General features: G+C 44.3%; 1 protein-coding gene across 3 annotated transcripts in view; it reads left to right on the top strand.

Moving 5' to 3' along the window:
* The window catches only part of LOC124151499 (probable G-protein coupled receptor CG31760), an 86,558-nt gene that overhangs the window by 49,883 nt on the left and 20,125 nt on the right, over nt 1–16,550 (top strand). For all 3 annotated transcript variants that reach the window (XR_006863382.2, XM_046524003.2, XM_046524004.2), the window contains exons 6-9: nt 438–564; nt 2,050–2,379; nt 8,662–8,730; nt 12,530–12,639. Coding sequence is in view for 2 of the 3 variants with exons in the window: in XM_046524003.2 (XP_046379959.2) it covers nt 438–564; nt 2,050–2,379; nt 8,662–8,730; nt 12,530–12,639 (636 nt within the window). In the remaining variant the exon portion in view is untranslated. The remainder of the gene's footprint in view (nt 1–437; nt 565–2,049; nt 2,380–8,661; nt 8,731–12,529; nt 12,640–16,550) is intronic.

The following is a 16,550-nucleotide window of genomic DNA, read 5'->3' as shown; positions in this document are numbered from 1 at the left end:
GTGTTCCCCGAGCTCAGACGACCCTGTATGGCCGTGTTTCCCGAGCTCAGACGACCCTATATGTCCGTGTTCCCCTATCTCAGACGACCCTGTATGTCCGTGTTCCCCGAACGGAGATTGAGATGCTACGCTTGTGTTTGTCGCCATATTGCCGGACAATAATTTTAACATCTTTAGGCTCCGCGCATCACGTACATCTTAAGTCTCACATGACGTTACGTCGTTTCGCTGCAAGGAGCTTGCATTGCAGCGGTTACAGAGATCGGCAAAATGTATGTGTTCTCAGTTGTTCACATTCATCAAAACGTCATTGACCTATAAAATTCAAGAGTTTGGAGAGTCGGCTGAGATAATATAATAATGTATTTTCATGATATGATGTAAATAATCAACGTCTGATAACCAGATGCTTGTACCGCCCCTTCATCTTTCTTCAGAGGCGTGGCGACAATTGACATCGAACTAACCAACATCGACATCAACCAGTGCGACGTTCATGCTAATGACAGGACGGGAGCCCTGGACGTGTTCCGTGGAACCCACAACTGCCAACCTACCACACAGGTACAGACATGGAGTCTCGGTTAGAATGTTCCCAGCACCACAATCTCATTAAAGCCAGATCTTAGTTCTCGTGCCGCGAAACAAAGATCTGAGGACGTCCCATTACGGGTCACGTCAGACCGACCTTTCGCAAACTCTGACCGACAAATGGAATTACTGACAAGAAGTCGACATCAGCCAATCAGAAGGCAGCTTTCTCGTGCTTTACGGCACTAATTTCAAATTGGCGACTACGCTTCGAAACATATTTTGACAAATTCTCGCTTAAAAATTTGAAACCTGAACAAAAGAACGTTCTAGAATGGCTAATATATGGTCTAGATTGTATAGATTCAGTCGTTAAGCCCGTAACTATCGTTCGGAATACTCCGTTATAAAGTTTTCGAGGCTGCATGATGAGAAATCACATTCCGACTGTCACTTTCATGATCTGGTAAGCGACGCTCTGATTGGTCGGATGAAAGGTCGTTCTGACGTGACCACAAATGGGATGTCCTCAGATCTTTGTTTAGCGGTAGCGACAACTAAGATCTGATTTTAATGAGATTGCCAGCACCAATGCCTGTCGTACGAGGCGACAAAATGGACCGGGTGGTCAAGCTCTGCGATTTGGTTGATTGAGTGTCATCGACGTTTATAGAATATCAATATCAATCACTGTCTTTTTCTGATCCAAAAAATTTAGTCTTCTCTCTCAATCGGAGTAGAACTGATCATACGTAACGATTTCGTAAGTTGTACCTACGGCGAATAAAATGGAGAGACTCTGTCGTTTCTCCTGCCTTCAGTTTCTGGTTCACCAACCTCAGGGTATTCACAGGTCGTGATGGTGTAGCTTGAATATCGTTGATAGCGGCGATAAACAACATTCACTCTCTTGTGTACTCTCTTGAATTTATTCTAAGCTTTATAATTAACCATCTTTAAGAATACAAGTATCCGAGATTGACTGTAACATAATGCCATATTCGTGTCCACGTTGGTACTACATTTACGACATTGCTCTCTAAGTCGGACCAATTTGATGTCGAATCATGGTATACTAGTAGCATGAATATCTTTGTAATGGAAATGTGTATATAGAAACAGTTAGAAGAAAGCTATGAACACACAATGTCATTAAGAAAGTGGTCAAATGTAACAAATGTTATATTTGGGATAACACTTTCTTTGTAAAGTACTGATTTTGGGGGCTGAGTCGCATCCGGGATTCGAACCAACACTGCCAAAGTGAGGCACCCAATCGCAAGCACAAGAGAATCTGTACTTTTCAAAGAACATATTATCCCAAATATAACATTTGTTACATATAGAAGAGAGCTACTGCGCAGCGTCATCATATGTCTATGGCGTTCGGGGAGACGTTAGATGTGCTGACCCTTAAGAACATCCGGGTCATTAACATTTAATTTTACTCTATTTTGTGATCATTTTTTAAATGTTTGTTTTGCTTTTGTCGAAAACTGTTTCTTTTCAATTCGTCAGTGCGAGCCTCTGATTGGAGAAGGGTTCCAACGAGGAGCCTATGAATGCGCTTGTGAAGATGGATACTATTTTCCAAACACCTCGGCGACGACACGTGCCTACAGTGGCTATGACATTGAAACATTCATTGACCTCAACAACGAATCCAACATCGCCCCTCGTTTCCAGTGCCTTCTGTGCCCCCGGGGATGTGACACGTGCGTGGACGCAACCCCCTGCCTCTATCCCTACAACGTGGCTCTCAGGGTGGTCGTCCTGCTCATCATTGCCTTCATCGTCGCTGGATGTGCTGTCGTCGCTATATTTATTCACAAGAATAGGAATGAAATGGTGAGTAATCCCCTTAATTGTCTTGCATTCAACATTCAAGGCGTCAGTGAAGCTTTCAAAACGTATTATGGTAGACATGTGGAGGATATTTCAAAATTTAACGCATCAGTGACAAAAATTATGTCCGATGCAATTCCCTTTTTTGACTTGGACCATGTTCCCATGTTTTTTCAGGGGAACGATTGACTTGCCTTTGCATGTGTTTGTGACGGGTGCCACTGGTGGAGCTGGATGAGCTCATCTTTTCGCGAACACATGTATCATCACTTTTTGATAGTGATTCATAGACACATGCACATGATATAGTCGGAATCGTACAATCGACACTGCTTTTAACAGAGATTTCGATTGGTGGTGAGGTGAAATGGGGTTTAACGTCGCGTCCAAGATTATTGCACTTATATAGCGACGTGCATGTACGTGTGTGTGTGTGTGTTTGTGTGGCTGCTTGTACTAGTCCGGACTGATGCCGATTTATAGTGATAGCTCACTGAGATACCATGCCGCAGTTTAACATGAATACCCCACTCAGACACAGTATACTGACTCCGTGCCGACCAGTCCTTGTTTTATCCCCTTAATGCCGAGCGCCAGACAGGGTAACAACAAGTACCATCTTTTAATGTCTTTTGGTATGACGCTGTCGGGGATCGAACCCCGGACCTTCCGCTCTTCCGGCGGACGCTCTACCACCAGACCACGGTCAGATTCCGATTGGAAATATGGAAAGGGTTTGTCGCTTTTGTTTACTCTAGGGAGATAAGTCTTTCAGGATGTTCTGTCACGGTAGACAGTCCGAAATGAAACCGTGTCGCAAGTATGACCCAAAGTGGATCAATGTGGGGAAGTGAAGTTCAACGTCGCGTTCAAGATTATTGCACTTAAATAGCGACTCCGAGTCGAAAATTCCTTGGTTTATCTCCTCAATGCCGTTGGCAAAAAGTGTGACAACTTTCACCTCTTCACATCTTTTGGTATGACGCGGTCGGGAATAGAAGCACAACTCTCCCGCCCTCGGAGTAGACGCTCTATCCTATTGAGACCCGTGAAGATCCGGGGTAGAATAGATCTTCAGCAACCAATGTTTGCCGTAAAAAGGCGACTAGGCTTGTCGTAAGAGGCGACTAACGGGATCGGGTGGTCAGGCTCGCTGACTTGGCTGATGCATGTCATCGTATTCCAATTGCGTGGATCGATGCTTATGATGTCAGTCACTGGATTGTCTGGTGCAGACTCGATCATTTATACTTGTCGGAAGAGGTGGGTTCGGTAGGCTTCAAAAGCCTCCTTGTTTGGCGGCGAACAAGTTTATGATGTTGTTACGTGTCGAGGGGGCACGGGTGGCCCAGTCGTCTAAGGCGCCGCGATTCGCTGTGCAGAGTTGCGTCCCTTTGGCACACCTGAAACCTATGATTGTAGGTTCGAATCCCGGTTCGCCCCGACTATGTTTCTAGGTTTGTCAGCACCATACCCGTGCTCGTGGGTTTCACCGAAGTGGTAAACATCTGAGACCTGCATCACATCGGGCTTTCCTCCCACATTAAGTTGACACGCCGTGATATAACTGGAATACTGTTAAAAGCGGCGTTAAACACAACTCACTCACTGTTACGTGTCGACTTCCAAATTAAACCAATAAGTTAACCCAGAAACTACGTAAAAGAATTCAGTGTGAAACTAACAAATATCAAAGAAATGTTATACAATTAACAAGTGTATTATTAAATTAACTAGGTTTACAAATCAATACACTGAGATCACTGCAAAGCAATTGAAATGGCAGTACACAACAGGGTGGAAGTACAATTACAATGGCAGTATGAAATACAATCACAGTGCCAATAACACAAAATCAGGGATAATATTCACCTAGCCTCGACAGTGGCCAAGCTTCCATATAGGCCAAGGCTGGGTATCCAGGGTGAAAATATGATCTTCACACGTCCGCTGGTGTTGATGTATTGTGAAATGAGAACGACACTTCTAGAAGATTCCAGATTATGACTCCAAAAGCATCAAAACAGAGTAACTTCAACATCGCTGCTTACATTAGATGGTAATACATGACAGATACAACGTAATATAATTCAAACATTTTGTACGCTACATTAACCCTGTAATATAACAATGTATAACAATGTATAACAATGAACATAGTATTATCTATCATTTCGTTTCATTTCTTTGTTGTTTAACGCCGCAATATTCCATCTATATGACGGCGGTCTGTAAATAATCGAGACTGGGCCAGATAATCAAGTGATTGATATCATAAGCACCTATCTACGCAATTCGGGTGTTGTTAAAAAGCTCTCCGATTAAAATACCAAGTTTAATGTGAATGTAATATAAAACTACTCTCGTCATTAATATGACATGTTCTCATATCTGGATTGTTTCGTTATTCATGTGATGAAACTCGATGCGTCGGTTTGGAAGTAGTCTCCCAACACTCGGATTTGGAAGCCGTATATAACGCCGTTATTTAGGGGTTCGATGTAGCGTATTTCGTCTGTATTCAATCAGATGAACTCTGTTGACTGTTACTAATGGCAACGTGCGGTGTATGTGCGGCAGCAAGGCAATATTGATCAGCAAGCCATGCACATTTACAGAAACCACATTTTCTATGTAGCTGCAATTCAACCATGACATAATCTGGTTATCAGTCTCTGCTAAGTGTAATTCACGAGGCTTTGGGGATGGCAACGAGGTACTCTTTTTATCCTTATCTCCAGTTACAGGCTCGTTGGCACCGGCTCGTTGCTGCCACGCGGAGCTGTCGTTTGTCTGTATACAATAGAGCCGATTTTGACAGTGCCTGACTTCGTTCGCTTGAAGTTTTCTTTTTGTCAGTAGAATATTTGAAACGCCATACCATTAAACCTTTGTGAGTGTATGAGTGCGTAGGTGTTATATGACGGCGCGATTGCTTAATGTCGTAGAAAAGCCCGAAGTAATGCAGATCTCAGAGATATTAGTAGGATCGACAAAAAACGTTTCATAATCTTAAAAAATTGTATTATTCCCACCAAAACATATGCACGTGAATCACTATGAGTGAGTGAGTGAGTGAGTGAGTTTGGTTTAACGCCGCTTTTAACAGTATTCCAGTTATATCACGGCGTGTCAGCTTAATGTGGGAGGAAAGCCCGAAGTGATGCAGGTCTCAGACGTTTACCACTTCGGTGAAACCCACGAGCACGAGTATGGTGCTGACAAACCTAGAAACATAATCGGGGCGAACCGGGATTCGAACCCACAATCATAGGTTTCTGAATCACTATGAAATAGTGATGACACCAGGTGTTCGCGAAAAATATATTTGTCGCCAGTTGTATATGTTACCACTTCGGTGAAACCCTCGAGCACGGATGTGGTGCTGATAAACCTTGAAACATAGTCAGAGATTCGAACGGACGATCACATGTTCCTGGCACGACTAAGGGACGCAACTCTGCACAACGAGATGCAGTGCTTCACCCGGCTGGGCCAACTGTGCACGGGGAAAAACATGATCAGGAAAACTTTGGAAATATCAGAACTGATTTACCTATTCCAAAGTTTTCCAAATATTGCGTTACAGCCATACAGATAACACCATCATAGTATTTTCATCGGCAACCATTCAACGGCAGGCAGTGAAATTCGGCTAGCCCACCTGACCCCAACCCGGTAGTTTGTCTGTTTGTTTGTTTGTTGAACGCCGCACTCAGCAATATTCAAGCTATCTGACGGCGGTCTGTAAATAATCGAGTCTGGACCAGACAATCAAGTGGTTGATACCATGAGCATCGATCCACGCAATTTGGATAGATGACATGCATCAACCAAGTCACCTGACCACCCGATCCCGTAGGCGCCTCTTACGACAACCACAGTCTCTTTTTACGGGGCGGTCGGGTAGCCTAGTGGTTAAAGCGTTCGCTCGTCACGCCGAAGACCCGGGTTCGACTCCCGACATGGATACAATGTGTGAAGCCCATTTCTAGTGTCCCCCGCCGTGATATTGCTGGAATATTGCCAAAAGCGGCGTAAAACCTCACTCACCCACTTTACAGCAAGCATGGATTGCTGAAGACCTATTGGAATCCGGATCTTCACGGGTCAACCCGGTAGATATATATATATATAGCTTGTTGCTACTCTCTGCGATACAAACTCGTGGTCCGAATGGTTTACATTTCATATAATGCATCCTAAACAGCTGATGCATCCATTCATGTCAATAAAAGCGACAAAACCCTTTCTCTATACAATCTAAACCTCGGTTGACACCAAGTCCATTGTACCATTTCGGTAACATCCGTCTTTGTCGGTATATGATTCAAATAAAAGGTCAGTCTGTCCATGTACAACGGGAAATAAATAAATCATATCTCACTAAACATCGTAGTTCATTGTCACGGGATCTCAGATTTTGAGATTAGGAACCTTTCTTCTCGTTTCCTGTATCGGAAGCCTTTAATACCAAGCGTCGGAAATGCAGTCCCTGACCAGAAGTGCTAACAAGTTTGACCGCGATGAGCGGATGACTATCGCCATGGGGTCTTATTTATGAGCACCTTGACGCTTCCTAGTGTTCGAATTCTCCTTTGAATTCATGTACGGCGGCATCTTGTTCCAAGACACGACCTTTGTGTCACAGAATACCCTCTATCACTAAGCCTACATCGTCACTTATGACATACAAAGAGAATCTAACCAAAGTGTTCTTCATATCAAATATCAGCACGGGTCGTTACTAAATAGCGCGGAGCTGCCTCCGTGGTCTTGTGGTAGAGCGTCCGCCCGGAGAGCGGAAGGTCCGGGGTTCGATCCCCGGCCGCGTCATATCAAAAGACGTTAAAAGATGGTACTTGTTGTTACCCTGTCTGGCGCTCGGCATTAAGTTGCTAAAACAAGGACTGGTCGGCTCGGAGTCAGTAAACTGTGTCTGAGTTGGGTTTTCATGTTAAACTGCGACATGGTATCTCAATGAGCTAGCACTATAAATCGGCATCAGTCCGGACTAGTACAGGCTTCCACACAAACACACACACGTGCATGCACGTCGCTATATAAGTGCAATAATCTTGGACGCGACGTTAAACCCAATTTCACCTCACCTCACCTCACCTCACCTCACCTCACTAATTAGCGCGGGCTTACTAAAAGTGTTTTTCTACATTAATAATCGAGTGTTGTTATATTTGATATCAAAATACGAGGGTGCTATTTCTCAATTATCTCATAATCCCGGAGCGTGAATTAGTCTTAGAATGTTGTTAATTTTAAAGTCAACCTGTTGTCTACTAAAGTTTCAGATCATCAAAATTAATTGAGCACATCACAACACAATACAATATCGACATACACTTTTCTAATTCGACTAGAATATTTGCGACCTAACAATTCCATGTACACTAGGGAATCTTTATGAAATTATTACCTACACATTGCTTTAGCCTGTGGTCATAGATTAGAAACGCGAAGTTGAATGAAATGTCGTTCTCTTATACACACCGTAACATGACCAAGAGATGCACTTGTTTAGAAAGGGAGGTGAAAAAGGGTTTAACGTCGCGTTCAAGATTATTGCACTTACATAGCAACGAGCATGTGTGTGGCTGCTTGTACTAGTCCGGACTGATGCTGATTTTTAGTGCTAGCACACTGAGATACCATGCCGCAGTTTAACATGAATACCCCACTCAGACACAGTATACTGACTCCGAGCCAACCAGTCCTTGTTTTATCCCCTTAATGCCGAGCGCCAGACAGGGTAACAACAAATACCATCGTTTAACTCGTTTGGTATGACGCGTCCAGGAATCGAACCCCAGACCTTACGCTTTCCGGGCGGACGCTCCACCACTAGACCACGGAGGCGGTCACTTGTTAAGAAACACCGACAGTGTGTACAGTAGGCTGGTATGTTGCGGCTGTTGGTTTGTCGGCTGCGTCATACTGAAAGACGTTACATATGGTACATGTTGTTACCCTGCCTGACGCCCGGTATAAAGGGCATAAAAAGATTGATCAGCTCGGAGTCAGTATCCATATTAAATTGGGGTAATTTGGTATGGCGCGGCGCTCGCCATTAATGGGATAAAAGGACTGTTCGGAGTCAGTATCCATGTTAAATTAGGGCATGGCATCTCTGTGGGCAAACACTATAAAACCGGCTTTATTAGATATAGTTTGAATACAATGGAATACAGTGGAATACAACCACCACCACGTGCACTTATAATGGTCGCACAATTCCAAACCTTCTATTATAATTACTTTTTTTTACAGGTTATCAAAACTGCCAGTCCTTTGTTTCTTCACCTCATGTGCCTCGGAGCTGTCATAATGTGTTGTCATGTAAGTATAATCACATCTATTAAAGATGACGTAATCTGTTGTCATGTAAGTATAATCACATTTCACCCTCGGAGCTGTCATAATGTGTCGTCATGTAAGTATTATCACATTTCACCCTCGGAGCATGGTGTTGTCATGTAAGTATAATCATATTTCCCCTTGGAGCATGGTGTTGTCATTTAAGTATAATCACATTTCCCCTTGGAGCATGGTGTTGTCATGTAAGTATTATCACATTTCACCCTCGGAGTATGGTATCGTCATGTAAGTATTATCACATTTCACCCTCGGAGCATGGTGTCGTCATGTTAGTATAATCACATTTCATCCTCGGAGCATGGTGTTGTCATGTAAGTATAATCACATTTCACCCTCGGAGCATGGTGTTGTCATGTAAGTATAATCACATTTCACCCTCGGAGCATGGTGTTGTCATGTAAGTATTATCACATTTCACCCTCGGAGTATGGTATCGTCATGTAAGTATTATCACATTTCACCCTCGGAGCATGGTGTCGTCATGTTAGTATAATCACATTTCATCCTCGGAGCATGGTGTTGTCATGTAAGTATAATCACATTTCACCCTCGGAGCATGGTGTTGTCATGTAAGTATAATCACATTTCACCCTCGGAGCATGGTGTTGTCATGTAAGTATAATCATATTTATCCCTCGGAGTTGACATTATGTGTTGTCATGTAAGTATAATCACATTTCACCCTCGGAGCATGGTGTTGTCATGTAAGTATAATCACATTTCACCCTCGGAGCATGGTGTTGTCATGTTAGTATAATCACATTTCACCCTCGGAGCATGGTGTTGTCATGTAAGTATAATCACATTTCACCCTCGGAGCATGGTGTCGTCATGTTAGTATAATCACATTTCATCCTCGGAGCATGGTGTCGTCATGGAAGTATAATCACATTTCACCCTCAGAGCATGGTGTCATCATGTAAGTTTAATCACATTTCACCCTCGGAGCATGGTGTTGTCATGTAAGTATAATCACATTTCATCCTCGGCCCATTGTGTTGTCATGTAAGTATAATCACATTTCACCCTCCGAGCATGGTGTTGTCATGTAAGTATAATCACATTTCACCCTCGGAGCATGGTGTCGTCCTGTAAGTATAAGCATTTCGACCAACCTCGTCATTGTTTCTCATCTTGTTGTGAGCGATGACGCACCATCATAGAGTGTTCATGTCATGCTATGTTTACAACACGATTCTCTAAATTCCGATATTACCCGAGCGAGAGCGACAGCAGCGGACCCGATATAGCAATTATTACCTTCGAGGGCAAACAAATCGGGGTTCATAAAAATCATATTCGCCCTAGAGTCATATCACGTCACGAGACAACAGTGTATTGTTTCCGTCATCCGGACGGCATTGTTGACGTCATTCGAATCTTATTGCAACGTGAGGTGGGAATGACGTCACACTAGAAACGACGTCATAGCTGAGGACTGTTGACGTCATTCGACAAATTGTGGTTCCGCTGCTGTTGCGACTCTGCTGATGTAGACATCTTCATCGGTAAAAAATAGAACAGTATATTCGTTTTCAAGTATACAGTAAACGACGTTTATAACGAACACGCTTATAACGAACTGACGGATATAACGAACATATTTTTGGTCCCGGCCATTTACTTTATATGTGCTGTATATATGCTTATAACGAACTACGGTTATATCGAACTACAATCAGTGGTCCCTGTGAGTTCGTTATAACCGTAGTTTACTGTACTACGTATTCGAGAGTTGTGCCCAAAGTCCGGTATCTCGCTCGGGAAATTCCGGACGTTAGACACTCGTGTCGTAAACATAATATGACAAGAACACTCATATGATATCCTCTGTGTATGACCCTATCTGTGTATTACCTGCCTCCATTGATGTTCGGATACCTTGATGGGTTTCTCCATCAACACCGAACAGTCGTTTAGTAGATTGCTCAGGGACTACATGTATGATCAACATTTCCAATCGAGGTGGAATAGGGGCGTCCATCACACTAAGCCACCACATTGTAAACAAGGTCAGTTATCACTAATAAATTAATACAGATCATTTATCAGATTTTGCTAAAATATAGAGTGGACTACGAATGCTTTTATTCGAACTTACCGGGCACGTCAATTAGTCACAGCCAAGCCAGTAGGCCTTTTTGTACTTAACACAAACATGAGTTAATTACACTGTGGTATGTAATGGAAAATAAATAATTAAATAAATAAATTTAGCTATTTGTATCATTTGTTGACATCCCCCATGGGGTCTACTCGATGTATTCCGAAATGGAGCGGTGATCACTGAAAATATAACACGATGTCACTTTGCTAGTTATATACGTATTATTTCTTCTGATGACTTTTTTCCCAAAATGACTACTGGGCATGGAGGATTCTATTTGTTTATTCTATTTTAGGTTACAAATTTAAACGGTAACGTTGTTTCTAATGTACCACGTGACCTCTTTTAGTCACGCCCTTACGGTTCGAAGTAAGAGAGATGGCGTGGCATGTGCAAAATGAGTATAAATTTAATGTCGCAAGAGCATTTTTTCAGCCATATAGCGACGGAAGTTGGTATATGTTGACGAAAACGATATATGTCTTGGGGATAAGTCTTTTCTTAAGAATGCTTAAACTTTAGGGGAAGATTTAACACGAGAAACAGAAAGTATATTTCAATCTAAGTGTTGCAAAAAGTATAGAAATGCGTCCGTCTTTTTAAAAATAACAGCCGGGTTAATTAGGAATGTAAATTAGGAATGCACTCTGTTGTGAAGAAAAATACAAACAGAACAAGCTACAAATCCATTCCCATAATCAAAAGAGTCGATTGTACGATTCCGACTATATCACGAGCATGTGCTTATGAATCACTATCAAATAGTAATGATACCAGGTGTTCGCAAAAAGGTCAGCGTATCCTGCTCCACCGGTTGCACATGTCACATGCAAATTCATGTCAGCAATATCGAAGTCCTCGTCGTATAAAACAAATCCCCTCTCGAAGTCCTCGTCGTATATGTGAAATCCCCTCTCGAAGTCCTCGTCGTATATCCCAAATCCTCTCTCAAAGTCCTCGTCGTATATCCCAAAAATCATCTCTCGAAGTCCTCGTCGTATATATGTAATCCCCTCTCGAAGTCCTCGTCGTATATCCCAAAAATCCTCTCTCGAAGTCCTCGTCGTATATCCCAAATCCTCTCTCAAAGTCCTCGTCGTATATCCCAAAAATCATCTCTCGAAGTCCTCGTCGTATATATGTAATCCCCTCTCGAAGTCCTCGTCGTATATCCCAAAAATCCTCTCTCGAAGTCCTCGTCGTATATCCTAAATCCTCTCTCGAAGTCCTCGCCGTATATCCCAAATCCTCTCTCGAAGTCCTCGTCGTATATCCTAAAATTCCTCTCTCGAAGTCCTCGTCGTATATATGAAATCCCTTCTCGAAGTCCTCGTCGTATGTTCTCAAATTCCCTCTCGAAGTTCTCGTCGTATATCCCAAATCCCCTCTCGAAGTCCTCGTCGTATATCCTAAATCCCCTCTCGAAGTCCTCGTCGTTATTTCAGTATTTGGCCTCCGGCCCATGATACAGTCATTATACAATATTATTGCCAACGTGTAGAACGTGTATTTGTTTTGCACTTTGACGTACAGTTGTATATACCACATCAAGTTATCAGATGCCACGACGTCAATGAAAGAATGCACAGATATTGATCATGGCGTGTATTTGTCTAGTGTTCTGTAACATGACTTTTTCTGGTGATGTTCCAGGGTTTTGTGCTGTACGGGGAGCCGAGTGATGTCAGCTGTACTTTAGAGATCTGGCCATTCCACTGTGGCTTCAGCATCATGTACGGAGCCCTTATACTGAAGACATGGAGGTACGTCAGCACTACAACGATGCGCGAGTGAGTGAGTGACTGGGTGAGTGAGTGAGTGAGTTTGGGCGGGTGAGTGAGTGAGTGAGTCAGTCAGTCAGTCAGTTTGGGTGAGTGAGTGAGTGAGTGGCTGGGACGGTTGGTGGGTGAGTGAGTGAGTGAGTGAGTGATTGAGTTTGCGTGAGTGAGTGAGTAAGTGAGTGAGTGATGCCGCATTTTACCAGGTTCAAGCCATGGAAAACGAACCTTGCTTTACGGTGTGACGAGCAAACGCTTTAACCGCTAGACTACTTAACCACCCACATAGTTTAACCACGTGACTATATTCTTAAATTAAACATCTGCGATAAGGACGGACATTTCGCATATAACTGCTTTTTACGCTGATTGAATTTTAATCTATTCGATAAACTAACCAAAAGTTTACAAACTCTTTTCCACAGAATGTTAACGAGTACCAAACACTTTATTTTTTTAACGAACGTCACTGAATCTGTTTTAAAGTAAGAGGACAAAGATATTTTTTCAACGAACCGCAAAACGTTTTTATGAACTGAAAGCTTTGTTCGAGTCACCCATAGCACGATAATGGCATCTCATTTTTTTTAAAGGTTCTTTCAATGACCATATATCTACAAAATCAACATTAATGTACTTTTATCGACTACGAAAACACACACCTGTCGTTTGATTGATAATAGTACAGCCTTCGCATTAGAGTAACGCCTGGCATTAAAACCACACCCGTATCTGGTACGCCACGCCATTATTAAGATATTGAAAGCGTACTTTCCAAGGCTGCATGAGACCGATAGTAAACAGGTCGATCGGATGTGATGTGTCCACAGATGGAGCACCACGACCGCGTCAACAGCACTTCCTGTTTCACACACTCGGGTGTCCTCGTGCGTTTCCGTACACATCCCGCGTTGTACACCATCCTACACTTCTTGCTCCGAGGGAGTGTCCTCCTCTCACACTCAGACACATCCATCAGTGCAGACTGTGTGCTATGTTATGTTATCAGCTTGGCCATATCGGATGTATGTTTTAACGCCAAGTAAATATCTTCGGACACCCAGTGGCGTATTCCCAAGTGCCACATCCGCATCGTCCTGTCCCCATGTTCCTGATCCTAGCTCAAAGTCCTCATTGTATGTCCTCAAATTCCCTCTGAAAGTCCTCGTCATATGTCCTCAGCTTCCCTCTGAAAGTCCTCATCGTATGTCCTCAAATCCCATCTGAAAGTCCTCATCGTATGTCCTCAAATTCTCTCTGAAAGTCCTCATCGTATGTCCTCAAATCCCCTCTGAAAGTCCTCGTCAAATGTCCTCAAATCCCTCTCGAAGTCATCGTCGAATGTCCTCAAATTCCCCTGATTGTCCTCGTCGTAAATCCCAAGTCCACTCTTGAAATCCTCGTCGTATGTCCTCAAATCCCCTGTCGAAGTCATCGTCGCATGTCCTTCGGTGCCATCCAAACACATTCAAATCGAAATAGTATTTTCTTTACCCGTATAATCCAGTTTGCTTACGATAACAACATACTAGAACATTCAAAAGGTAATCTATTTGGACTACAGTCAATATACGAGTATGTACACCAGTACTTCACTGCTCTTCGTATGTCGCATCATCCAGTGGACACGGGGTAGAATGTGTCCCAAGCTTCCCACTGCTGCTCGTATGTGGCGTCTAAAATGGGAACCGTTGGGATATTCCGGGTCAAAATTGGTCCCCATCAAAATATTCTAGTCGTAAGGGGCCACTTAATGGTTCGGGTCGTCACACACACAGACACACACACACAGACACACACGCACAGATACAGACACACGATATCTTATCTTTTTGTCTTCTCCTATGCCCTCGTGTGCACCCTGTGTGCTCTGTCCATGCCCTCTGTCTATGCCCTCGTGTCCTCGCCCTGTGCCCTCTGTCTATGCCCTCATGTCCTCGCCCTGTGCCCTCTTGCTATGCCCTCGTGTCCTCGCCCTGTGCCCTCTGTCTATGCCCTCGTGTCCTCACCCCGTGCCCTCTGTCTATGCCCTCGTGTCCTCACCCTGTGCCCTCTGTCTATTCCCTCTGTCTATGCCCTCGTGTCCTCGCCCTGTGCCCTCGTGTCCTCACCCTGTGCCCTCTGTCTATGCCCTCGTGTCCCCGCCCTGTGCCCTCTGTCTATGCCCTCGTGTCCTCACCCTGTGCCCTCTGTCTATGCCCTCGTGTCCTCACCCTGTGCCCTCTGTCTATGCCCTCGTGAACCCGCCCTGTGCCCTCTGTCTATGCCCTCGTGTCCTCACCCTGTGCCCTTTGTCTATGCCCTCGTGTCCTCGCCCTGTGCCCTCTTGCTATGCCCTCGTGTTCTCACCCTGTGCCCTCTGTCTATGCCCTCGTGTCCTCACCCTGTGCCCTCTGTCTATGCCCTCGTGTCCTCACCCTGTGCCCTCTGTCTATGCCCTCGTGTCCTCACCCTGTGCCCTCTGTCTATGCCCTCGTGTCCTCGCCCTGTGCCCTCTGTCTATGCCCTCGTGTCCTCACCCTGTGCCCTCTGTCTTTGCCCTCGTGTCCTCACCCTGTGCCCTCTGTCTATGCCCTCGTGTCCTCACCCTGTGCCCTCTGTCTATGCCCTCGTGTCCTCACCCTGTGCCCTCTGTCTATGCCCTCGTGTCCTCGCCCTGTGCCCTCTGTCTATGCCCTCGTGTCCTCACCCTGTGCCATCTGCCTATGCCCTCGTGTCCTCGCCCTGTGCCCTCTGTCTATGCCCTCGTGTCCTCACCCTGTGCCCTCTGTCTATGCCCTCGTGTCCTCACCCTGTGCCCTCTGTCTATGCCCTCGTGTCCTCACCCTGTGCCCTCTGTCTATGCCCTCGTGTCCTCGCCCTGTGCAATCTGTCTATGCCCTCTGTCTATGCCCTGTGTCCTCGCCCTGTGCCCTCTGTCTATGTCGTCTACTTATGCTCCCACCCATGCTAGATTCTTCCTCAAATAAAAGTACACATATATATGGCCTAACATTAGGAAAACCAAGTCTGTCTCTCCGTCTGATAATTGATTGTCGCTTTCGTTCAAACAACAACGTGTGTTGTTGCTTAAGCGTTCAAAGTAACTCCCACTCTTATAAATATTCAAACAATGCAATAATGATACAACATTTCGAAACGAATAAGTGGTGTAAAAAGTACACATGAAAGCTGTCGTATACGCGCAGATTTAAATTTCACGCTTGTTAGCATAACCCCTGCACGCTGGGGGGGGGGGGGGGGTCGATGCGTTAACGAACTGCCGCTTTGAAGGCATTAGAGCCGGACACACAGGGGAGTCACCACCGAGAGTCAAGTGACGTTCTTTGAATTCTTGGTAGAAAGAGCTTGCTCGATTGTACCTCAAAAGTTGTGCAATCTAAACTAAAAAAGCTGGAGCTACGAGGATATTCCTCGACGTAAAGGGAACATTGGCTACTGGAAAGTTGAAGTCATCCCCATTGTCACACAGTCTTGTGGAGAGTTCTTTTGTCAATATGAATCGTCATGTATAGATCTAAATATGAAACAGATAAGGTGGTTTCACTGGTATCTTGTATTTCTAGTTTAGGTGGGCAAATCAATGGTATGAATGAGTATGGTTTTACGCCGCTTTTAGCAATATTCTAGCAATATCACGGCGGGGGACACCAGAAATGGGCTTCACACATTGTACCCATGTCGGGGATCGAACCCGGATCTTCGGCGTGACGAGCGAACGCTTTAACCACTAGGCTACCCGACCGCCCCCAAATCAACAGAAGGGAATTGGCTATTTGACCATTATTCCCTTGGCCAAATTCTCTTGTTTTGATTTTGCCAAAGAAGTATATACGTCTTTGATTTTGCCAATCTGAGCAGAATTTCCGACTCCTGTACAATATGAAACAGATCAT

The sequence above is a fragment of the Haliotis rufescens genome, unplaced genomic scaffold (genome assembly GCF_023055435.1).
Source record: "Haliotis rufescens isolate VD_foot unplaced genomic scaffold, xgHalRufe1.0.p SCAF_3, whole genome shotgun sequence".
Classification (NCBI taxonomy): domain Eukaryota; kingdom Metazoa; phylum Mollusca; class Gastropoda; order Lepetellida; family Haliotidae; genus Haliotis; species Haliotis rufescens.
This window is presented reverse-complemented; position numbering and strand designations above follow the sequence as displayed.